Raw genomic sequence first — 25,518 nt, forward strand, 5'->3', positions numbered from 1 at the left:
TTAAACCATAGAACAAGGGGGACCTGTACCCAAAATGTTCCACTATGCAGCGCTCCCTATCCACCCTTTGATTCTTTCCAGCACTTTGTTTTCTCTATTTTCCTCAGTTATCATTCCTTGCCTACTGAGCATGTTCAGTTGCTTCTTTTCCTTTTTGTTCTTCGACAAAGGGGTTTCCCAGAACACAATGGAGCAGTTCCCTTATTGGGGAAAAGTTTCACTGTTCTGAGCTTTTTAGTTTAAGGAAAAGGCGATGAGGGACTCATACCTGCTTCCTTTTGCACCATGCTTTCCTAGCACAGGTCTGGGCTTCAAAGCTCTGTGTCTGAGCAGGTCTTTTTGTCTTGGTGCTTTTCCTGGAAAAACCCACATTTCACTGTGGAATTGGAGCAAATGGCAATCTGTGGAAAACCTGACTGACAAAATATGCTTGGACACAGTAAAACCCAGACTTGTGCCTAGAAATGCAGCACAGAAGGCAGTCTGGAGGAGCACTTCAAGGCAACATAGAATCATAGAATCATAGAATCATAGAGTTGGAAGAGACCACAAGGGCCATCGAGTTCAACTTCCTGCCAAGCAGGAAACACCATCAGAGCGCTCCTGACATATGGTTGTCAAGCCTCTGCTTAAAGACCTCCAAAGAAGGAGACTCCACCACACTCCTTGGCAGCAAATTCCACTGTCGAACAGCTCTTACTGTCAGGAAGTTCTTCCTAATGTTTAGGTGGAATCTTCTTTCTTGTAGTTTGGATCCATTGCTCCGTGTCCGCTTCTCTGGAGCAGCAGAAAACAACCTTTCTCCCTCCTCTATGTGACATCCTTTTATATATTTGAACATCACCCCTTAACCTCCTCTTCTCCAGGCTAAACATGCCCAGCTCCCTTAGCCGTTCCTCATAAGGCATCGTTTCCAGGCCTTTGACCATTTTGGTTGCCCTCCTCTGGACACGTTCCAGTTTGTCAGTGTCCTTCTTGAACTGTGGTGCCCAGAACTGGACACAGTACTCCAGGTGAGGTCTGACCAGAGCAGAATACAGTGGCACTATAACTTCCCTTGATCTAGATGCTATACTCCTATTGATGCAGCCCAGAATTGCATTGGCTTTTTTAGCTGCCGCGTCACACTGTTGGCTCATGTCAAGTTTGTGGTCAACCAAGACTCCTAGATCCTTTTCACATGTACTGCTCTCAAGCCAGGTGTCACCCATCTTGTATTTGTGCCTCTCATTTTTTTTGCCCAAGTGCAATACTTTACATTTCTCCCTGTTAAAATTCATCTTGTTTGTTTTGGCCCAGTTCTCTAATCTGTCAAGGTCATTTTGAAGTGTGATCCTGTCCTCTGGGGTGTTAGCCACCCCTCCCAGTTTGGTGTCATCTGCAAATTTGATCAGGATGCCCTTGAGTCCATCATCCAAATCTTTGATAAAGATATTGAATAAGACCGGGCCCAAGACAGAACCCTGTGGCACCCCACTAGTCACTCTTCTCCAGGATGAAGAGGAACCATTGATGAGCACCCTTTGGGTCCGGTCAGTCAGCCAGTTACAAATCCATTGAGTGGTAGCAGAGTCAAGACCGCATTTTACCAGCTTCTTTACAAGAATATCATGGGGCACCTTGTCAAATGCCTTGCTGGAATCAAGGTAGACTACATCCACTGCGTACCCTTCATCTACCAGGCTTGTAATTCTGTCAAAAAATGAGATCAGGTTCTTCTGACATGACTTATTTTTCAGAAATCCATGCTGACTATTGGTGATCACAGCATTCCTTTCTAGGTGCTCACAGATTGTTTGCTTAATGATCTGCTCCAGAATCTTCCCTGGTATTGATGTCAGACTGACTGGGCGGTAATTATTTGGGTCCTCTCTTTTCCCCTTTTTGAAGATAGGGACAACATTTGCCCTCCTCCAGTCTGCTGGGACTTCGCCTGTTCTCCAGGAATTCTCAAAGATGATTGCCAGTGGTTCTGAGATCACATCTGCCAGTTCTTTTAATACTCTTGGATGCAGTTCATCTGGCCCTGGAGACTTGAATACATCTAAACTAGCCAAGTATTCTTGTACTATCTCCTTAGTTATTCTGGGTTGTGTTTTCTCTGCTGAATCATTTGCTCCAAATTCTTCAGGTCGGGCATTGTTTTCTTTATCGGAGAAGACTGAGGCAAAGAAGGCATTGAGGAGTTCAGCCCTTTCTGTGTCCCCTGTTTGCATTTCGCCATCTTCTCCTCTGAGTGACCCCACTGTTTCTTTGTTCTTCCTTTTGCTACGAACATACCCATAAAAGCCTTTTTTGTTGCTTTTAACCTGTCTAGCAAGCCTGAGTTCATTTTGTGCTTTAGCTTTTCTGACTTTGTGTCTACACGTGCTGGCTATTTGTTTGAATTCCTCTTTGGTGGTTTCCCCCCTTTTCCATTTTTTGTACACATCCTTTTTTAATCTTAACTCAGTTAAAAGTTCTTTAGATAGCCACCCTGGCTTCCTTAGGCACCTTCCATGTTTCCGTCTCATTGGTATTGCCTGAAGTTGTGCTTTTACTATCTCCCTCTTAACAAACTCCCAGCCATCATGAACTCCCTTTCCTTTTAGTATTACTGTCCATGGGATCTCACCCAGCACTTCCCTAAGTTTTATGAAGTCGGCTTTCTTAAAGTCAAGAAATTGAGTCCTAGTATGCTTGGCTGCTCCTTTCCGTTGTATAGTAAACTTCAGAAGAGCATGATCACTTGCGCCTAATGATCCTTCCACTTCTACCCCATTAACCAGGTCATCGACATTGGTTAGGACCAGATCTAAAATGGCTGTTCCTCTTGTTGCTTCTCCCACTTTCTGGACAATGAAGTTGTCTGCAAGACCAGTGAGGAATCTGTTTGACCTTATGCTCTTGGCTGAGTTTGACATCCAACAAATATCTGGGTAATTGAAGTCCCCCATTACCACTATCTCCCTTCCTTTTGCATGCTTGGCCATCTGTTCCAGGAAGGCATCATCTATGTCCTCCGTTTGGCTTGGGGATCTATAGTAAACTCCCACAATGAGGTCACTGTTATTCTTCTCTCCCTTAATTTTGACCCAAATGCTCTCACTTTGGCTTTGAGGTTCTAAATCTTGGATCTCTTCACAGGTATACACATCCCTGACATATAACGCCACTCCTCCTCCTTTCTTGTCTGGTCTGTTTCTCTGAAATAGATTGAAACATGATAGAAGAGTGTAAAATTATCCATGGCTTAGAGAAATTGGGCAGAGAAAAGCTCCCCAACCCCATAGCACTATGTGAACTTGTGAACATCCAATGAAGCTGAATGTTGAGGGATTCAGGGCAGGTAAAAGAAAGTCCTTCATGCAGCCCAGTTTTAAACTGTGGAATGTTCTCCCTTAGGAGGCAAGGATGGCCACTAACCTGAATGGCTTCAGAAGAGGGTTAGACCAATTCATGGAGGAGAAGGCTTTCGGTGACTACTAGCCACAATGGTTGGAGGCAGCAGGTCTCTGAATGCCAGTTGATCTTGTGCGCAGTGGCTGCTTGGGTACTTCCCACAGCTATCTTGTTGGCCACTGTAAGAGCAGGACACTGGACTAGGTGGGCCAGTGGCCTGATCCAGCAGACTCTTCCAGTGCTCTTAAGCTGATATAATACCCTCTTGTGTATGCCCTTTTGGCTACGAAAGGACCAGTGGTCAGAGAACTGAGACCTGCAACAGAATGTTGTAGTGCAGGGTGTTAAGGATTCCAAGCATTCCATTATTTCCAAATTGCCTGTAGGTTTCCTGTTTCTCTTCCCAGCAGTGCATGAGCATTCAATGCCACTAAGCATGCTCAGTCCAACTTCCCTCAGAGCTGCCTTTTTTTGGGGGGGGGGGGGTGTCCAGAGGCGGAGCTAGTGGCTCTGGCACCTGTAACGGCACACATACTGTGCACCCAGGGGCGGGGCGAGAATCCCAGGGGGGCGCTGCAGTGATGTCACCCCCCCCCAGGGATGACACCCGGGGTTGGCCACACACCCTGCACACCCCTTCCTCTGCCAGTGGGGGGATCCCTTCCCATGAGGGTTTCTTCCCCTAAAGATTTGTTGTACTTCTGCAAAACTTAGGGTATCTTGAGACAGTGTTGTATTGGGGGGCAGAACCAGGGCCCCCCGCTACAGGCTCCCTGCCAAGCTCCTACTGCCTTCCAGAGCTGTCAAGAGGCAATTCCTGCCCAGCCTGATATTCAGATGCATTAGTGCCTCCAAGCATGAAGACGGATCAGCCATACTGACCGTTTTTACACAACTCAAACTCCAGCAAATCCTCCTAAATGAGGTGTTCTGAAAATCAAGGGGTTGGGTTTTGAAAGGTAGGGGTTTTTCACATTAAAAATATGAGCACTAACTTCCCCAAACAGAAGATAAGTGCACCTGTGTGTTGAAAGTGGGCTGCTCTTCTGAAGAACTGGGATTCAGTTGTGGTGCTTCTGTAGCAAAAGTCCTCCCATATGCCTTTAAATCCACCAATGCTGTGACAGATGAGGCAGCCACAGCTCCTCTTGCCCCATCCCTTGCTGATCCTTCCATCCACCCCCTTCCCTCACCCACTGCTGCTGGGCAGAGAGGGGGAGGACATTCAAATCTAGAAGGGAATGGGTGGGGGAAACTCTGGATGCCTCTTCCTCTGCTACCTTGAGAGATTTAAATGTGCCTAAGTGTTCATGGGGTTATTCACCCACGCACCTACCCCTCAACCTCCCAGATATAAATGAGGAAGAGGGCATTTATGTGGTGGTGGACGTGCTCTGTAATGGCCTACCCACTGGAAATAAGGGGTGACCAACTTTTATACAATATCAGTGTATGCTGAAAACTTCCTTGTTCATCTTGGTCTTTGCTATAGCTGTTGATGCTAGCTGCTGTAGAATTGTTAATGAGAGCTTGTTGGGACTTGATTGTAACTGTATATTTTAAAAATTGTATTTGTACTGTTTATACCATAATACAACACACTGAATAACTTGAATTTGGTATGTACACGTATATTCTCTCTGTGTGTATGTTGTTTTTATGTAGACACATAGAGACAGACAGAGACATTCGTTTCTCAAGTTTTCAGCTGCCTTATATTACTACAGGAAGTGGTAAAGCTACGATGTTTTCTATCCCTTGCAGGAAAGTTCATTTTCATCATGGAGACTGAAAATCAGGAGCAGACGGAGGCATTTGACAACACTCCATGGCCCACTGTTACCCTCCCTGACTGGATGTCAGATATGACAGTTTGATTCCCTCCCCCTCTTTCTTTTTCTTTGTCCTTTCTTTTTTTTTAATGATATTTATTAAAAGTTTTATAGTTACAGAAGAAAAAGAGAAGAAAGAAAAAACACTATATATATATTTATATATATATATATAGAAAAAAATAAAAAATAAAAAAATTAAGAAGTACATCAAAAAGCAAAAAAGAAAACAATACCTCCACCCAACCAGAAAAAGACAAAAACATTTAAAAACACATCCTTTTTTCACATCTCTATCCTTCAATGACTTCTTTCCTCGACCTCCCACCTCCCTTTTTTGTATTCCAGTTAATAATTAAGTCAGCAAATCCTTTCCATCTTTCACTGCTTACTATCATTTAATTGTCTTAATCTATTTTAACCTTATCTTCCCATCAAATTTGATCAGGATGCCCTTGAGTCCATCATCCAAGTCGTTGATAAAGATGTTGAATAAGACCGGGCCCAAGACAGAACCCTGTGGCACCCCACTAGTCACTCTTCTCCAGGATGAAGAGGAACCATTGATGAGCATCCTTTGGGTCCGGTCAGTCAGCCAGTTACAAATCCACTGAGTGGTAGCATAGTCAAGACCGCATTTTACCAGCTTCTTTACAAGAATATCATGGGGCACCTTGTCAAATGCCTTGCTGAAATCAAGGTAGGCTACATCCACTGCGTTCCCTTCATCTACCAGGCTTGTAATTCTGTCAAAAAACGAGATCAGGTTAGTCTGACATGACTTATTTTTCAGAAATCCATGCTGACTATTGGTGATCACAGCATTCCTTTCTAAGTGCTCACAGACTGTTTGCTTAATGATCTGCTCCAGAATCTTCCCTGGTATTGATGTCAGACTGACTGGGCGGTAATTATTTGGGTCCTCTCTTATCCCCTTTTTGAAAATAGGGACAACATTTGCCCTCCTCCAGTCTGCCGGGACTTCGCCTGTTCTCCAGGAATTCTCAAAGATGACTGCCAGTGGTTCTGAGATCACATCTGCCAGTTCTTTTAATACTCTTGGATGCAGTTCATCTGGCCCTGGAGACTTGAATACATCTAAACTAGCCAAGTATTCTTGTACTATCTCCTTAGTTATTCTGGGCTGTGTTTCCTCTGCTGAATCTTTTGCTCCAAATTCTTCAGGTAGGGCATTGTTTTCTTTATCGGAGAAGACTGAGGCAAAGAAGGCATTGAGGAGTTCAGCCCTTTCTGTGTCCCCTGTTTGCATTTCGCCATCTTCTCCTCTGAGTGACCCCACTGTTTCTTTGTTCTTCCTTTTGCTACGAACATACCCATAAAAGCCTTTTTTGTCGCTTTTAACCTCTCTAGCAAGCCTGAGTTCATTCTGTGCTTTAGCTTTTCTGACTTTGTGTCTACACGTGCTGGCTATTTGTTTGAATTCCTCTTTGGTGGTTTCCCCCCTTTTCCATTTTTTGTACACATCCTTTTTTAATCTTAACTCAGTTAAAAGTTCTTTAGATAGCCACCCTGGCTTCCTTAGGCACCTTCCATGTTTCCGTCTCATTGGTATTGCCTGAAGTTGTGCTTTTACTATCTCCCTCTTAACAAACTCCCAGCCATCATGAACTCCCTTTCCTTTTAGTATTACTGTCAATGGGATCTCACCCAGCACTTCCCTAAGTTTTATGAAGTCGGCTTTCTTAAAGTCAAGAAATTGAGTCCTAGTATGCTTGGCTGCTCCTTTCCGTTGTATAGTAAACTTCAGAAGAGCATGATCACTTGCGCCTAATGATCCTTCCACTTCTACCCCATTAACCAGGTCATCGACATTGGTTAGGACCAGATCTAAAATGGCTGTTCCTCTTGTTGCTTCTCCCACTTTCTGGACAATGAAGTTGTCTGCAAGACCAGTGAGGAATCTGTTTGACCTTATGCTCTTGGCTGAGTTTGACATCCAACAAATATCTGGGTAATTGAAGTCCCCCATTACCACTATCTCCCTTCCTTTTGCATGCTTGGCCATCTGTTCCAGGAAGGCATCATCTATGTCCTCCGTTTGGCTTGGGGATCTATAGTAAACTCCCACAATGAGGTCACTGTTATTCTTCTCTCCCTTAATTTTGACCCAAATGCTCTCACTTTGGCTTTGAGGTTCTAAATCTTGGATCTCTTCACAGGTATACACATCCCTGACATATAACGCCACTCCTCCTCCTTTCTTGTCTGGTCTGTTTCTCTGAAATAGATTGTATCCCTCCATTTTTACATTCCAATCGTGGGACTTATCCCACCAGGTTTCAGTGATGCCTATTATGTCATATTTAGTTTGCTGTACCAAGAGCTCAAGCTCATCTTGTTTATTTCCCATGCTTTGTGCATTAGTGTACAGAAATTGAAGTCCATTAGTCATTCCCCCGTGTCTCTTATTTAAGGATTTTTTCCTCCCACCACTAGGTCTGCTTGCTGTTTGCTCCATTTGGTCTATGACATTTGGATGATCATCTTCATCAATTAATAGACTCCTACCTTCGGGAGCACTGTCTCCCTCCCCCGCATTAGTCAGTTTAAAGCCCTCCTGATGAGGTTTCTTAGTTTTTTGGCAAAAACATTCCTCCCAACCGTTGTGAGGTGCAGCCCATCGCTTGCCAGAAGTCCATCCTCAAGAAACTGCAGTCCGTGATCTAAGAATCCAAACCGTTCCTGTTTACACCATTTGCGAAGCCAGCTGTTTACTTCCACTATTTTCCTCTCTCTCCCTGGGCCACGTCGTTCAACTGGGAGGACAGATGAGATGACGATTTGTGCATTTAATTGCTTCAATTTCCTGCCCAGAGCCTCGTAGTCTCTTTTGATCTTCTGGAGGCTATTGCTTGCAGTGTCATTGGTTCCCACATGAACCAAGAGGAAGGGGTATTTGTCAGTGGGTTTTATGATTCCTTGCAGTCGTTCAGTTACATCTTGGATCTTAGCCCCGGGGAGACAGCACACTTCCCGAGACATCTTGTCAGGCCCACAGATCACTGCTTCTGTTCCCCTCAGTAAGGAATCCCCTATCACCACTACACGCCTTCTCTTAGGTTTGGTCAGGGTTCTTCCGTGAGCGGTCCGTTCCAAGGTCGCCTGCACATTCCCTGAGGACTGACTTTGCTGCTCATCTTCATATACGTGATCGACTGTAATAAGGGAGAGATCCTCAAATGGAGTCTGCTCTTCGTCTTCCATGCTAGGGGAGAGGACCTCAAAGCGATTGTGTATTTCTAGACAATCAGAGCGAACCCTGGGCCTCCTACTTCTTTGAGTCACGTTTCTCCACATATCGGGCTCCTGTGTTGGTGAACTAGCCGCCTCCTCAGGGGAGTCCCCTGTCTCCTCCTTGGTGGAGACGGTGTGCTCTGTTGCTTCCAAGAAGAGCTCCAGCTCTCTAATTCTTTGGAGCGTAGCTACACGTTCCTCCAGTTGCTGGACTTTGTCTTTTAAGAGGGCAATCAACATGCAATTGCTGCACGTAAAGCTGCCTGCAACCTTGGCAAGATGGCAAACATTGCGCAGGAACCGCAGGCGACTGCAGCTGTTCCCTCCCCCTCCATCTTGAGAATGTGTCGTTGGGCTTGAGACTAGCTCCCCTAAATCTAAAAGATGGTTCAGATGGAAGGCGGACTTCCTGTTTAGACCTTCACGTTCAAATGCCAAATTTAAATGTTTAAATAGTCCAATTTTCTGTTTACTTACTAATATTTACTTAGAGTCCAAATGTCCACAAGAAAAGTCGGCGCTTTCTGGCAACAGCAATGCGGCTTTACTCCTTGAAAGAAGTGGTTGATTCAATGTACCCGCCCCGAAACCGGGTCTCCCAGTGAGTAGGGGAGGCGCAAAAGGTACCTGCCGAATCCCAAGTCCATGAGCTTCTTCCGCTCATGGTTTCTAGCGGGTCTCCACCTCGCCGTGGTGATCAGACCCTGATTTCCAAGGAGCGGATTCCCCCGGAACGGAGGAAATCCACCATTACCAGAAGCGCCAACCCGGAAGTCCTCCTTTTTCTTTTTCCTTTCCCCTCCTGTGAAGAGGCTGCATCCTAATGTTTTAATGTTGTATCTTAATCTTTTAAATTGTATTTTAATCAACTTGTTTTTATTATTGGTTGTTAGCCGCCCTGACCCCGGTCTTGGCTGGGGAGGGTGGGGTATAAATAAATAAATAAATAAATAATCTTCTCCTTTCCAGAGTCTCAATTCCTGGTACCCATGATACCATGAGTCTCCTTGGTGACTTGAAGATCCACTGTCAGAGCTGGCCTCTCGAACTCAGCTGGCTGCTGGCATGCGCTTTCTGGACATCCGCTGCAAACTAGAAGGTGGCCATTTTCTTATCTACCATGTCAACACTTTCCAGGAGGCTGATTTTTCTGAAGTTCTGAACAAGACATTGAGCTTCCTCAGGGACCACCCACAGGAGACTGTACTTATGAGGATCAAAGAGGAACTCCCAATTATTCCCAAAGAAGACTTTGCCCCCTGTTTGCAGCAGTATTTGGATGAAGAAGGCCAGGGCTGTGTTTGGACACATACCAGGCATGAGGCAAGGTGGTCCTCTTGGAGGAACTGGAGAAAGAGGTGTTGGGAGTGCTGTATGCTGTATGAGGAACTAAGTGTTGGCGATGCCTGGGACGTTTTCTCTGCAGAGTGCAAATGGGACCAGGTTAAGGAGCACCTTAATGCACCAGCCAATGGTGACCAAGCTGTCATACACCTTACCTATTGCTCTGGTAATGGGCTTTTCACCAACCCTGAGGAACTAGCCAAATAAATCAATCCACTCTGCTATGAACACCTGAGGGCTCAGGCTGTGGAAGTTGTGTGCTGGGGTGTGGTGATAATGGATTTTTCTGGTACAGGACTGATTCGCACCATTGTGGAGAGTAATTTGGAGATGGGGAGTGGCCACACAACCACTTAGCTTGGTAGAGGTTAGTTTTTGTTAAGAGATGTACTAAGGAAGCCAAGTTAAGGAGAGCCTAATCTATAATCACAGATATTTGTAGGCAGGTTGTTATCACCTGGTGGTGTCCAGAATCACTTTACTACTGACTAGACCATTTGACTTTGTTCTGTTTGCCAGCATAAAGTTCAGTGAAGTGTTTCAAGAAGAGTGAGACCAGAGCTCAGTGATAGTCCATGCTTTGCATGCAGATGTTATCAGGTTCAATCTCTGGCTTTTCCAGGCAGAGTCCAGAAAGAGCCCTGTCTGTTAAAAAGAAATGCACATGAAAAGTCATATTTCTATACATATAATAACAATCTAAGAATGTTGTCACACTGCAGTTCACTTGGCCAATGACAGAGGGTGCTGTTGCCATACTGTAGTATGGCAACAACTCAGCAGTAACAGCAGAGGGGACGGGGACGGGCTTTCTCCTCTTCATTTCACTCTCCCCCACTGATGACATGCTGATCCTTTCAATCTTAGACATCAGAAATTAAAATGTTGACTCCCAAGGTGGATGAGACCTTCCCCTTTCCACCTCATGCTGCTGTCACTGTCACTCCAGAGCCAGTGGTGCCACTTCTTCCAGGCTGCCACTTCTGGGTGCTTTCCATGTCCCTTTCCATCTCATGCCATTGTGGCCTATGGCGGGGGTGGGGAATGAGGGACAGAAAGTCTTTCCTCACATTCACCACCCCATCACTTCTGCCTTTCTGCTGCAGTTAGCAGCACCAACTTGTCTGTGGTCAAGCGGAGTGCAGTGTGGTGACATTCTTAGTTTTTTATTATATGCAGTGCTTTTTATTGGGGGGGATGCAGGGGTACGCATACTCCTAAACATTTTGTGAATCTTTGTATTTTTGTCCATTTGCTCAGTGGTGTAGGTAGCCACTCGAGTGCTGGGGGCAGTGCGCGTGTCCTGCAGCCGGGGATGGGGCGTGCTGCATGGAGCCTCTCTGCCGCCTCCCCCTCAGCTGTAGGGCAGCTGAGGGAGAGGCAATGGGCAGATGCAAACACCACGTTGCAGGCCCCTCTTTTTTTAAACCACTCAGATTTTTGTCACTTTGTCACCCCCCTCACAGATGACACCCGGGGCAGCCCGCACCCCTGCACCCCCTTCCTCTGCCACTGCATTTACTGTATTTATTTTCCCTAATTTGAACTATAAAATGGTGGTTTTCTATAGTCAAAATGAGAGTACCCCTAAACATTGTTTTATAGAAAAAAGGCACTGAAAAAAGGCACATATGAATTTCCATGTGAATTTTAAGTTTGGTTTTTTTGGTTTTTTTACAAGTTAATGAAGAAACTGGACAGAATGCATTTAGGAATATATGCATGAAAAAGTGGCATGGATCAGAAATGGTCTGATGCCTTATTATTCACTCTGCTCTAGCCAATCTAGGGAGTCGGTTGGGCCAGTTAAAGTGCAGAAGGTTACAGGGCTTTCTAATGAAGGCAATCAGTGGTGGTGGGGGGGATAGATATTCATGGGGTGATAGGGGTGAAGTTAAAATGAAGGGGGCATTGGCTTACTTGGTTTGCTTGCTTCCCTCCTCTCTCATAGTGCAGGCTACAGTCCACATTGTAAGAAACTCAATGGGACATGTCTAGGGTTGTGCAGTTAGTCTCCCATTTACTCCCAATTTATTTTGCTGCATATGTACTTGTAGTCTAGGTTTAAGATATTAGCTGAGGCTAGGGATGGAACAGTTTATCCCCCCACTCCCCCACCCTGACTTTGAAACAAGATTTGTTTTTACTTAAGATTTTCATAATGCAACAAGTTAAGACATTTTTGAGTAAATTATATAAAACAACTAGTTTTACAGCATCCCATAAGAGAAAAGAAAGCAGGACTTGAACCTGCTATGCTACATTCTTACTACCATATAATACTGAGTCATGCTCAAGGTTCTCGTATTAATTTACAAGGCCCTTAACAACTTGGGTCCAGGAGATCTTGAAGACCACTTGACTTCTCATATCCCAAACTAATCATGACAGAAGTCACTTTTAGAGGGCCCACAAGGCTTGGTCACACAGCTTGCCTCCACGAGGATCTGTGTTTGGTACTGTGGACCCAATTCTGTGGAATTCTCTCCCACCCAAGACCAGACAGGCCCCCTGTTGATCTGCTGGCATGTGATGAACATCTTTTTTTATCTCAGCAGGCATTTATGATTTTTTAGTTAGTTTTATTTTTCTTTGTTTCTTTTTAACATCAGAGGGTGGCTGTGGTGCTAAGCAGTAAATGAATTGTTGAAATAGAATAAAATAATTCTTTTGGCGAGAGAGACATTTTATCTCAGCCTAAGTTATTCGCCTCCAGCAGCATGCATCCTGTTCCTATTTTCCTTCTGGACTTCTGGTGGAAAAGGCTGGCAAGATCTCCCTGAGGACCAAACAAACCTATAAATGGCTCAGATAACTATTCCATCTCTGCCAGCAGCCAGCACCTCCTGCTAGTGATGCATGTTCAGATTACAGCAAGCCTTCCTATCTGACCACCTAGACTTATGAATAAACATATTCAGCATGAGAAGAAAAGTTTGTAGTTGCTGATTCTTGATCGAAAAAATGTCCAAACTTCTCAGGAAAAGAATAACGAAACAAATCAGACTTCTGACAGGTAAGGAATTGCAGGGTTTAAAGTTCTAAAGCAGGACAATGTTTCACAGGAACATAGGAAAGGCCAGAGCATACAGAGCCAGACCATTAGCCCATCTACTTCAGTACTGTAGCCATTGACTGACAGCAGTTCTCTAGCATTTCAGGCAGGGTTCTCTCCCAGTCCTTCCTGGATGTGTTGGTGACTATTCTGGGACATTTCAGATTCAAAGCAGATGCTCTACTAATGAGCTACAATCCTTCCTCTTTTCAGCTGCAGGAGTTGAGAATCATAAGCTACAGCTAGACTTTGCAGAGACCATTTTTCAGAATGGTCCTTTTTTGAGCCTCTCTTACTTTACTATGTTAAACTCTTCTGATAGTTGCCTGGAAGGGAAAGCAGAGAAAAAATGTGTTTGTATTGCAAACTGGGTTGAAGCAAGATCCACTTTGTGAAAATGCCTGAAAGATATTCAAGGCAGCCTTTCCCAGCTTGAGGCCAACCAAATGTTTTGGACACCAGTTTGGGGGAGCTGGGGCTAAGGATTTGCATAGTCAAGCAACAATGGTGGGAATGGAGAGGGAATGCAGGAGCATACAGTTCCAAGAATTTCTTTTCAGAGCCAGTGTAACTGATGGACTCTCCTTCCTCTGGCAAGTGAATGTGGTGCAAATAAAGTTTTCAAGTTTGTTTGTGACAGATTTGCATAGAGGAAGCTGAAGAATGAGGACAATAAGCAGAAGCTGGATGGGGGGTTCCTACATCTACACTTTAAATGTCAAAACTTGCAAGATTGCTTCCATTTCTAATTAAAAGCTGAAGGCTGCTCTTTGTCTGGATGAAGAGTTAGCTGGACCTCTGTAGCAGTTTTGTGACAGTCATCCTAATGAACTGGATATTATGCTATGGTGTCCTGATGCTCATTGAGGAAGCTGCATGTTCTATAATGAAATATATAGAACACTTAACTAAAAAAACCCCTCTGGGTGGGTTACACACATGCAGATGTACATGCACACACTTGTGTGTGTATGTAATACATGCAAAAAATAAACAAAGCTGCCTGCGTTTTTGGACCTTCCTTGGAGACATGGCTAGGGAACTTCTTTTGCAGGCACGTCTCTGTGACACACTTCAAAACTGACCACTGCATAGATCTATAACACCTGTCATACCTCTCCACTGGTTATTTATTTATTTATTTATTTATGTGTTTAGATTTATATCTCACCTTTCTTCCGAGGAGCTCAAGGTGGGGAACAGGCTTCTCCCTCTCTCCATTCTCACATCACAGCCACTCACTGAAGCAGGTTATGCTGAGAGATAGTGGGAGCAGTAAGATTGTTACAACCTGCAATAATCAACCGCTTCTTTAAAAAATTAATCCAAAAACATGCAGCCCTTACTCTGTTGTTGTGGGGATCTCATATATCCTACTTAAACTTATTTTACTTATTTTTTTATTACTTATTTTAATGTTGTATTTTACTTTTGTTTTTAAGTTGTAATCATTAATCTTGTTTTTATTATTGCTTGTAAGCCGCTCTGAGCCCGGCCTTGGCTGGGAAGGGCGGGGTATAAATAAAATATTATTATTATTATTATTATTATTATTAAACAAACATCCAAATGTCTAGGTGAGTTATTTTTATAGGACAGGAATATAGGAAGTTGTCTTCTACTGAGTCAGACAAGTACTGTTTACAGCAGGGCTTCCCAAACTGAGGTCTGTTGACCACCAGCCATCTATGAGCTTCATTCAGATATTCTGTGACATATCTGTAAAGATACAATTAAAAAACTATACCACATCTAGTAGAATACATTACAATTGCCACAATGGGCAGAAAAATAATTAAGGCTCTATGGGGATAAATGTGTACAACTTTGGTTGGTGTGGCTCTCCAAAGTTTCAGGCAGGCGTCTTGCCTAGCCTTAACTGCAGATGCCAGGGATTTCAACTGGGATCTTCTGCATTCAAAGCAGATGCTCTACCAACTAGTGTTTTTGTTTCAGAAGAACCACTTCCAGACTCTGTGTGCAGGGGGATTCCCTTTGCATTGAGGCCATGAAGAAACATAGGAAGCTGCCTTGTACTGAGTCACACCATTGGTCCATCTAGCTCGGCATCACCCACTCTGGCTGGCAGCAGCTCTTGAGGGTTTCAGAGAGCAGACATTCTTAGCCCCATCTGGAGAATGAGCATTGAACCTTCTGCTTGCAGAGCAGATGCTCTACCACTCAGCAAAGAGTCACATGATCTGGTGCTAAGCTCCCAGTCCAGGTCAGGGTGCCATGCTAGCGTCCTGCTCCAAATCCACCCCCATCCCAGCTTTTATTTGGCCTCTAGGATGCTGTTTGCAGTAAAGAAATGCTGCCAACCAACTCATACTGTTGTTTGTTATTTTAGTGGGTTTTTTGCAACACTGTGTTTTTAGTCTGTATAGTGCAATATCTTATATAAAAGTGAATATTCAAAGGAAGGAAGGAAGGAAGGAGCTGGGGAAGGGAAGTGATTTTTGGCAGGAAACAGTTGTGGGTACTAATCTGGGTTGTGAGCATGGTACTAGGTCAGGGTTCCAGCTGGCTGATTTCCCTTCAAAATAAGTGGCCAGTTTAAGCTCCCCCCACCACCCCACTTTAGGTTTGAATAATATCACATACCATTTGGTACATGATTTTCCTCTCCGCCCTCCAAAAACCACTACCACCACCAAAAAACCCAAACTGGCTTCCAAATTGCAAAAAGGGGAAAGCGTATGTAAACATTGTAGCAACTGATGATCTGGATGTCTCTGCTAGGGCTGTCACCCAATGATAATGAAATCTTACCTGACTCATCAAATTTGTCTTAACTGATTAACTGATCAATTAAAACTGCATACATTTACTTTTGACTAAAAGAGTAGTTTCGAAGGCAATCTTTTCATCTTTGCCTGTTGCCTCTTGCTAATATTATCCTGTCTTTATTTTATCTTTGTTTCACTCTTGTACAGACTGACAGTAAGCACTGCCTGACAACTATGTAGCCTAGGATGGAGCAACATGGGCAGAACAAAAGCCTGGGTGCTGATTTTTTCATGCTGGGATTCAGCACGAATGCAACTTTGAAGTCTCTGTTTTTTGCCTTGTTCCTTGCCATGCATCTTATCACTCTGTCGGGACACTTGGTCATTGTGGTCATAACCTTAGTTGACCCTGCCCTCTACACCCCCATGTATTTTTTTCTGCGCAACCTGTCTTTCATTGAGGTCTGCTACACTCTGGTCATTGTACCCAAAATGTTGGCCAACCTCTTGGCCAAGAGCAGAAGAGTCCCATTGACTGCGTGTGCTGCTCAGATGTATTTCTTCATTGCCCTGGGGGGTGCTGAGTGTTTTCTGTTGGCCGTGATGTCCTATGACAGATATGTGGCCATATGCAACCCATTGCGCTACACTCTCATCATGAGCAGGAATCTCTGCATGCGACTCTTGGTGGTAGCCTGTGCCAGTGGATTCACAATCTCACTGGGACTTACCATGCTGATTTTCAGCCTACCCTTCTGTGGCTCACATGATATCAACCACTTCTTCTGTGATATCCCACCTGTGCTGTACCTGGCCTGTAGTGACACACATTTCAATGAAGTGGCTGTGTTCCTTGTCTGCATGATGATCTTGCTCATTCCATTCCTGCTTATTCTCATTTCCTATGCATTCATAGCCAATTCCATCTTCAGGATCAAATGTTCTGAAGGCCGGAAGAAGGCCTTCTCTACCTGTTTTGCTCACCTGATTGTGGCCGTGCTCCACTATGGCTGTGCCATCTTCATTTACATCCGCCCTAAAGCTAGCTACTCCCTAGAGCAGGACAAGGTGGTCTCTTTGATCTACACCAATGTCACGCCCATGCTGTACCCCATGATTTACAGCCTCAGAAACAAGGAGGTCAGGGGAGCATTCTGGAGAATATGGAAAAGGAAATTCCCTTCCACTAAAAACTAAAGGGGCGTATGCATCTTCACTTTGAAAGATTGCATGGAAGGGTTAGGGAACTGTATGGGATAGGTCCATCCAGTGCTATTGCTGTGACCCACAGCCATGCTCTCACCCACATGTCTAACTCATATCTGACGGAGTGTGCTGTTGCATGTCTTCATCCCCATCTTTCAGCCCAGACACTGAGGTCCAGCTCTGAGGGCCTTCTGGTAATTCCCTCATGGCAAGAAGTGAAGTTACAGGGAACCAGGCAGAGGGCCTTCTTGGTAGTGACACCCTCCCTGTGGAATGTCCTTCCACCAGATGTTAAGGAGATGAGTAAAATAAAACCCTGGATTTGTTGCGCCAGAGCAAAAGAGTGCTTTAGTCCACTTTCATTATGTAAACCTAAATTTCTGTTATGCATTTGAATCCCACCCCCAAATACTCCCAATTGGGAGGCGGCCACTATCAGTACATGCCAAACCTGCCATTTAGGATTAGGAAATTTTAACCTTTTCACATTTCCTTCCCCTTGAGGCTTATGAGATAGAATAATAGAATAAGGAAGGCACCCCAAATGTAATCTAGCCCAACCCCCTGTAATACAGGAATCTGAGCTTAAGCATTCATGTCAGATGGCCATCCAACCTCAGTTTAAGAACATCCAAAAAGGGAGAGTCCACGACCTCTCATGGGAGTCTGTTCCACTGCTGAACAACTCTTACTGTCAGAAGGTTTTTCTGAATGTTTAGTTGGAATCTCCTTTCTTGCAACTTGAAGCCATTGGTTTGAGTCCTAGCCTCTGTCAGGGATTGGACTCCAGGGAACAAAATGGAGGAGGAATGGTGACCACCACCACCCGTTCTCCTGACACTGCAGAAGAAGAGGAATGCAGCAGGGGTTTGAGGAGGGTCACACCTCAGAGTTCGTCAAAAAAAAAGAGTTGGAAAGTGTTAGGAGAAGGGGAGGGGGGCAGAGCCAGGGGAGATAGAGGCAGAGCAGCCAGCTGACACATTGTCGCTGGAGAGTATTGTTGGAATTCATAGTCTATGTGCAGCTTGGCAAGTGAGCAATTAGTGTCTCAACAGCAGGCTAGGGAGACGGAGCACGGAAGAAATCTGCCTAAAGATAAGAGGACCCAGTAACAGCTCTGTGGCTGAGGTCTCTCATATAGGCAGCATGACCTATGACACTAGTTGTGAGTGGTGTGTGCTGGTGTGTTAGTAGTATTCTGAGTGCTTGGAGAGTTAAGAAGTCGTGTTTGTATCTAGTAAATGGTATATAGCTTGTGAGTTTACTGCTGTGTAAATAAACTACAAGAATCAAGTTACTAGTCATCAGTCTTTGTTCCTGATCATCGTTCCTGACTGAGCAATCTCAAGAGTTGTCTAAGAAAAGCTGCAATACTCTGTTAAGCTCTGCTAACAGGCGAAAGCACTTCACCAGTTTGCAGGCTTTAAAGTTTTTGTGGGAATGTTCAGGGATGCAGGAGAGGATATATTGTGTGATTATATCCTTATCCAACTTGTGTTAAAAAGTTCCTAATATCAGCAGAGTAAAACATTCCCATTTATCTTAAGTTTGCAACGGTAGCGTTTGCTCAGGTTCGCTAGAACCTCTATAATAATCACTCTGGTAATTTCCCCTTTATTCCCTCTTAAAATACAAGACACAACACAGTCTTTTACAAAAGTATTAAAAGAGTTTACTCATATTCTGTTCACATCAGATCCCAGAAAGGCAGACAGCTTAATAAAGTAATATACATTTGGATTCTATCTTATAAGAAGATAGGCCCTTTGTCCTCTCTTGGCTGGGAGCCAAGAGGGCATCTTTTGATGTTGCTTCTTCGAAGGAAGAGAAGAGAGAGAGAGATGGCTGCCCCTGCCCTGTGCTTTTGTCATTACCTGCACTGGTGAGGCCACACCCACCTCTAGTCACATGCGGAGGAAGTCTGTCCCAGGAAGTTTACCTGCTGGCTGGACAAACATCCCTCCCCATGTCTAAACATGTACACTCTAGGAATGTTGTAATTGACTGCTCCTGTGTTTTACATCCCACATACCCCTTCTCAGGCAATACAACATGCACAAAACGTAAATAACTTTATTCAACCACCCAGAGTCCCAGCTTGACACGTAGGTTCTGGAAACTCTCCCTTGGTAGGGGCTTTGTCAGGATGTCAGCAGTCATCTCTTCGGTGCTGCAGTAAGACAGTTCCACAAGTCCATCCTGGATCATCTGGCGTATATAATGGTATTTCACCCCAATGTGTTTTGTTCTGGCCAGGAACTTCTCACTCTGCGTCAGCTTCAGGCAACTCTGATTGTCCTCTAGTAAGCTGACAGGTTCCTTTCTCACCAACCCAAAGTCCTTGATGAGTTGATCAAGCCAGGCAATCTCTCTGCACGCTTCTGTTGCTGCAACGTATTCTGATTCTGTGGAAGATAATGCTACACAGCTCTGTTTATAACTGCCCCATGCAACAGGTCCATCACCAAACATAAAAACATGACCACTTGTTGATTTAGAGTCAGCATTATCCCCAGACCAATCCACATCAGTATACCCACCCAACTTAGGGTCTCTGACGGCTGGTAACCTTAATTTACAATTCATGGTACCCTTCAAATACCGCACCACCCTCTTTACACCTGCCCAATCATGCTCAGTGGGAGAATTCACCTTTCTGCTAAGAATCCCCACAACATTTGCTAAGTCAGGTCTACATGTGGTAACTAAATACAAAAGTTTACCAATCGCCGACCTGTATTCATTGTTGTCTGGCTGGCAACTGCTTCAAATCCTGCTGATTCTTCAAGAAGTCAGTAGCCATTGGTGTAGCAACTGGGTGTGCATCTTGCATCTGCATGCATTCAATCAGCTCGTGGATCTTTTGTCTCTGGCTGAGAAGAAATGAGCCGTCCTCTTCTCTTTCCACTTGGATCCCAAGGTAGTACTGGACATCTCCTAGCTCCTTGACCTCCACCTCTTTGCTAAGGTGTTTTACTTTCTGTGCATAATCTCTTTCACTTGCTGTGGCAATAATCAGGTCATCAACAAATGCTAGGATATATGAAAATTGTCCATTATTTGACTTACTGTACAAGCACTTGTCAGCGTTGCCTTGCTTGTACCCAAGTTGCATCAGCATTATATGCAACTTCTGGTTCCAGGCTCTAGCAGCCTGCTTAAGTGCATAAAGTCCTTTCTGCAGATTGCATACTAAATGTGCCTCATGTGGTTTTACAAAACATTTGGGCTGTTTCATATAAATTTCCTCAGAAATCTGCCAGTGAAGAAAAGCAGTAGCAATGTCAATGTGTTTCACCCTCATTTGCTTGGAGGCTGCAATGCTCAAAAGCATTCTTACACTGCTGTACCTCACGGTTGGTGCAAAAACTTCATCATAGTTGTCAGGGGTTCAGGAGCAGAGGCACAGGAAAGGGAGGAAATAGAGAGCGAGGGGGAGGAGTCCAAAGGAAATGTTAGCGATGACAGCGGTCCGAGGTCTCTGAGTCTTTCCAGCGAATCGGAAGATTCACAGAAAGGGGCTCCCATGGTCAGGGCAAGGGGGGTGCCTAGGGGGACACCCCAGGAAGAAGGGGCCAGAGGGGACTCAGAGAGCAGCAGTTGGAAATCAGGACCAGCGTCCACACCAGAGTGCAGTAGGGGGGAGGAGTCCCAGGCATCGGGATCAGGCGGCGCACTGCCAGCGAGAGGACATGAGTCAGGATCGGCCACGCCTCCATCGGGGAGCGAGGAAACGGTCGAGAGGAAGGTTGAAGGCTGGGCGCGCGCGCCAAGTTCAAATGTACAGGAGGGCGGCGCAGTTGGCAGCCCGGATAGGGAGCCAGGTCCCAAAGCCCGCCGAAAAGAGCGGGAGGAGTCAGGGGGGTCAACGTCAGCGTCAGAAGAATCCAGGAAGGAAGAGACCCCGGGGGGTAGCAGGACCCAGAGGAGAAAGGAGAGACGGAAGAGGTGGAGTAAGGCTAGAATCTTAAACTGGTGTACAGGGGGTGGAGATTCAGATGGAGCTTCGCCGATCTAACCCTAGACGTAGAGCTGGGGCGCTGCGGCTTGAAAATGGAAACTGTACTTCAATAAAGACTTTTGTACATTACTACCGGCTAGCGTTGGTCCTCTGTGAGCTGGGACCTGGAGCCAGCTCTGACAGTAAGCTCCATCTGTGTAAATTTTGCACCAAAAACCCCGTAACGTGAGTGGACGCAGCGAGGGGAGAGGATTGGTGCTTCGCGAGCTCACAAAAGTCAGGCAAGATGACTACAGAACAGCAACTAGCGGCCCTGCAAAATGCAGTGACACAACTCAACGCGGAGGTACTTGCATCCAGGAAAAGGGAAGAGGAAGCGGCTGCCGCCTGCAGGGATCTCCAAGCCAGGTTGGAAGTGCTTGCTAAGCAGGGGCAACCGGGACCCAAATCAGAGGGGATTGGGCTGGGGAAAAGAGGAGGCAGCCTTGTATCTCATTTCGATGGGAATTTACAGCAGTACCCTAACTTCCGAGCAGACCTGCTGTTTGCGCTGGAACTGCTGGATAAAGACTTTAGAGATGAGCAAGAGAAGGTGGGGTTTATCTGGTCCCATTTGCATGGGGAAGCTAAAGCGTGGCTGCGCAATCTGTGGAGAGATAAGGATCCGGCGCTCCAAAATGCGGATGCTTTCATTAAAGCGATGGATTCGTGTTTTTTATCAAATATAGACATTGATATCGCCAGAAAAGACATACATGGGCTCAAACAAGGTAGAGCCAGTGTAAGGCAGTACCATTCTCGCTTTTTTGGATTAGTCCATGCGCTGGGATGGGAGAAGGATTCTGCTCCAGTCAGAGACCTTTTTTGGGAAGGCTTGAATGCAAATGTGAAAGAGGAGATTGCAAGGGGGGAGAGACCAAAGAGCACTCAGCAGGTGGTCCAGCGGGCGCTGGAGATTGGGGTGCGTCTGGAAGAACGTCCATGGAACAGAGAAGAAGGACGTTGGGGACGTACGCCAGCGAGAGCACCTCCCCTCTTTCCCAAGGATGCAGCGCGTGCGCAATCCACACCTCCGCAGGGAGGGGGAGAAGAACCGATGGAGATTGGAGGCGCCAGGGCTCAGTCAGCTACCAGAGCCCTAACACCGGGAGCAGTCAAAGCGAAGCCTCCTAGAGGGAACAGGAAGTGCTACATCTGCGACAGTGCTCAGCACATGGCGAAAGAGTGTCCCCAGAGGCTCCACAAGCACACTGCAGCCTCGGCAACAGTCACAGACGCAACTCAGCAGAGAGAACCACAGCAGGGAAAAGACAGAGTCTGGCTGGAGGAAGAGGCACTGGGGTCCAGCCAGACAAGTCAGTGAAGCAATCCCCAGAAATTTTGCAGCCCACAGACCCCCTCCCGCCCAAACCAGTGGTGCAGCTCACAGCATCGCTCCAACTACCCAATGGACTCACTATGGAAGTGCCGATTACCATTGACTCTGGTAGTAACGCAGACTTCATAGGACTGGATTTCATTCAACAGCACAACATAGCACTACTGCCAGCCACGCTGCCTCTGAAGGTTGTCACGGTGGATGGCAGGGAATTGCTGGGGGGGCAGGTGGTGCAGCAAATGCCTCCGATGGTGATGCAAATTGGGAATCACCGAGAAGTCATCAGCTTCAATGTCACCCAACTGTCGGACACGCCTGTAGTATTGGGCATGAGTTGGCTGCACAGGCACAGCCCAGCATTGGCGTGGTACCAGCGCCAACTGACCTTCGGCTCCTCCTACTGTGCGGAACATTGCATTCTGCCTAGCCCGGAAGGGGAAGAGGATGACCCGCAGCTACAATTAGGCACGCTGCAAGCAGTGCCACTTAAGTACGCAGCGTTTTTGGAGGTTTTCTGCGAGAAGGAAGCGGACAAGCTGCCTCCCCACAGGTCCTATGACTGCAAGATTGACCTCCTGCCAGGGGCGACGCTGCCAACTGGGAAACTGTATTCCATGTCTGAAGACGAGCTGCAGGAACTCAGGGAGTTCATAGACCTCAACTTGAAGCGCAGTTTCATCCAGGAGTCGAAGGCAGTAGGGGGCAGTCCTGTATTCTTTGTGAAGAAGAAGGACACGCCCCAAAAAAGGCTTGTGGTAGACTATAGAATTTTGAACTCGAAAACCAAGCCCACAGCCTTTCCCATGCCCAAGATAGACGACCTGCTCGCAACGGTGAGGAAAGGACGCGTTTTCACAAAGTTGGATCTGCGAGGGGCGTACAACCTGATTCGCATACGGGAGGGCGACGAGTGGAAGACTGCCATGTTCACGCCCCTGGGCACCTATGAATACAGAGTTATGCCCTTTGGATTACAAAATGGCTCCCACTGTTTTCAAGCCTTCATGCATCACGTATTGGCGGGTCTCCTCTACAAGAAATGCGTCTGCTTCCTGGACGACATCCTGATATTTTCAGAATCAGAGGAGACCCACGAGGGAGACGTCAAGGAAGTTCTGCAGAGACTGCAGGAGCATAGGCTGTACGCCAAGCTGGAGAAGTGCCAGTTCGACATGAAGGAGGTAGATTTCCTGGGCTACAAGTTGTCGGACACGGGGCTCGCCATGGACAGCGCCAAGGTTCGCGCAGTGTTGGACTGGAAGAGCCCGCGCAATCGGAAGGAAGTCCAGCGGTTTGTCGGTTTCGCCAACTTTTACCGCAAGTTCATCAAGGGGTTCGCGATGCAGACGGCGGCCATTACCGACACGCTCAGCTCCAAGAAGAAGAAGTTCATCTGGACGGAGCAAGCGGAGCAGTCCTTTCAGAAACTCAAGCGTCTCTTCTCGTCCGAAGAGCAGCTACTGCATGTGAATCCCAGCAGACCGATGAGGGTTGAAACGGACGCCTCAGACAGAGCCTTGGGAGCAGTACTGTTGCAGCAAGACCCGCATGGGGACTGGAGACCGTGTGCCTTCTACTCCAGGAAGCTCAGCAAGTCAGAGCAGAACTACACCATCTGGGACAGGGAGTTGCTGGCCATTCATGCAGCATTCAAGGCGTGGCGGCACTTCCTCATCAGAGCCAAACACACAGTGCAGGTCCGCACGGACCATAAGAACCTGGAGTACTGGCGCACGGCAAGGTTCCTGAACCAGAGGCACATACGATGGGCGGAGTTCTTTGCGGATTTCGACTTCAGGATAGCGTACATCCCAGGCGACAACAACATCATGGCGGATGCACTGTCCAGAAAGCCGCAATACCTCGAAGAGGCGGCACCAGCAGCGGCCAAGCACATTTTCGCACCGAAAGCGTGGGCGTGCGCTTCAGCAACCGTGGACCTGGATGCTGTCCGTCGAGCGCTGCAGGAGGACCCCTTCGCACAAGCCAAGATGGAGGAGGTGCACAGGGGCACGGTGAAGGACGACGAGTTCCAGATACGCGACGGATTGCTCATCCGCAGAGGGGCCCTCTACATACCGGGAGACGACCTCCGCGCGAAAGTACTGCAGCAGTTGCACGACGCACCCACCGCCGGGCACTTTGGCAAAGAGAAGACGGTAGAATTAGTAGCCAGAGATTTTTGGTGGCCCAAGATGCGGGGGGAAGTCGCGGATTACGTCTCGAAGTGCGACACCTGCCAAAGGGCCAAGTCAGTGCACAAACCACCGGCGGGACTGCTCGAACCGCTGCAGACACCGAGCGAGCCGTGGGAGAGGGTGGCCCTGGACTTTGTCACGGATTTACCCAGCTCGAGGAGCAAGACGGCAGTGCTAGTGGTGGTGGACATGTTCACCAAAATGGCCCACTTCATTCCGTGCGCGAAGGTGGCCACGGCGGAACAGACCGCCAAACTGTTCATAGACCACGTGTTCAGGGTTCACGGTCTGCCACGGTCTATCCTGTCCGACCGGGGGCGACAGTTCATCTCGAACTTCTGGCAGAAGCTGATGGGTTTCCTGAACGTCAAGATCAACCTAGCGTCGGCAAGACACCCGCAGACCAACGGACAAGCGGAGCGAGTCAACGCCATCATGCAGCAGTACCTGAGATGCTACGCAAATCAGCAGCCGGCAACATGGGTGGACTACCTGCCGCTCGCTGAGTTCGCCTACAACAACACGAAGCACGTGTCCACGGGGGTGACACCGTTCTTCGCCAACAACGGGAGGCATCCCAGAACCTTCCCGGGATTAGAGAGACTGGGGGAGGGGGAGCCACAGGTAGCGGAAGCCTTAGCGTCAGAGTTGCAGGAGGTTCACGAACAGCTTCGGAGGCAGTTAGAACTTGCAAAGCACGCATACAAACTGCAGGCTGACAAGCACAGAAGGGTTGGGGAAGACATACAGGTGGGAGACTGGGTTTGGTTAGCAGCCCAGGCAGTGCCGACCAGATCGTTAGCGAAGAAGAAGCTCGGACATAAGCAGCTAGGACCTTACCAAGTCGAGGCACAGGTCAATCCAGTGGCCTTCCGGTTGACACTTCCGGAGGGATCCAGAATGCACCCAGTGTTCCATAGATCAGTGCTCACGCCCTACAAAGCACCTCACAGATTTCAGGAGCCGGGCACGGCACCAGACCCGCTCAGGGAGACGCCCACAAGGAGGGGGTCGCCAAGAGGGGAACCCATCAACCAGGTCACAGAGATTTTAGACTCGAGATGGGGGGAAGAGGGAGTAGAATATTTTCTCGCCAGAGAAGGTACCCCGGCCAGCGCCAACCGTTGGGTGCCGGACTATGCCTTGGACGAGCCTCTTCTCAAGGAAGAGTTTCATGCC

General features: G+C 46.9%; 1 protein-coding gene and 1 pseudogene across 2 annotated transcripts; both read left to right on the forward strand.

Moving 5' to 3' along the window:
* The first annotated feature begins 5,150 nt into the window (after positions 1–5,150).
* On the forward strand, positions 5,151–10,263 carry LOC310671924 (1-phosphatidylinositol phosphodiesterase-like; annotated as a pseudogene). The gene is made up of 2 exons: positions 5,151–5,252; positions 9,418–10,263. The product of its transcript is annotated as a 1-phosphatidylinositol phosphodiesterase-like (transcript).
* A 391-nt stretch (positions 10,264–10,654) lies between these two features.
* Positions 10,655–17,241, forward strand: LOC310671897 (olfactory receptor 10K2-like). Its single transcript, XM_083428324.1, has 2 exons — positions 10,655–12,828; positions 15,804–17,241. Exon 2 carries the CDS (start codon positions 15,843–15,845, stop codon positions 16,791–16,793), a length of 951 nt encoding a protein of 316 aa, XP_083284450.1. The 5' UTR covers positions 10,655–12,828; positions 15,804–15,842; the 3' UTR covers positions 16,794–17,241.
* Positions 17,242–25,518: the final 8,277 nt, after the last annotated feature.

Source organism: Podarcis tiliguerta (genome assembly GCF_965153285.1).
Source record: "Podarcis tiliguerta genome assembly, chromosome: 2".
In the NCBI taxonomy this organism is placed as follows: domain Eukaryota; kingdom Metazoa; phylum Chordata; class Lepidosauria; order Squamata; family Lacertidae; genus Podarcis; species Podarcis tiliguerta.

Bases quoted from the DNA above. Each gene is read 5' to 3' on its own strand.
- LOC310671897 (XM_083428324.1), top strand. From the start codon at position 15,843: ATGGAGCAACATGGGCAGAACAAAAGCCTGGGTGCTGATTTTTTCATG.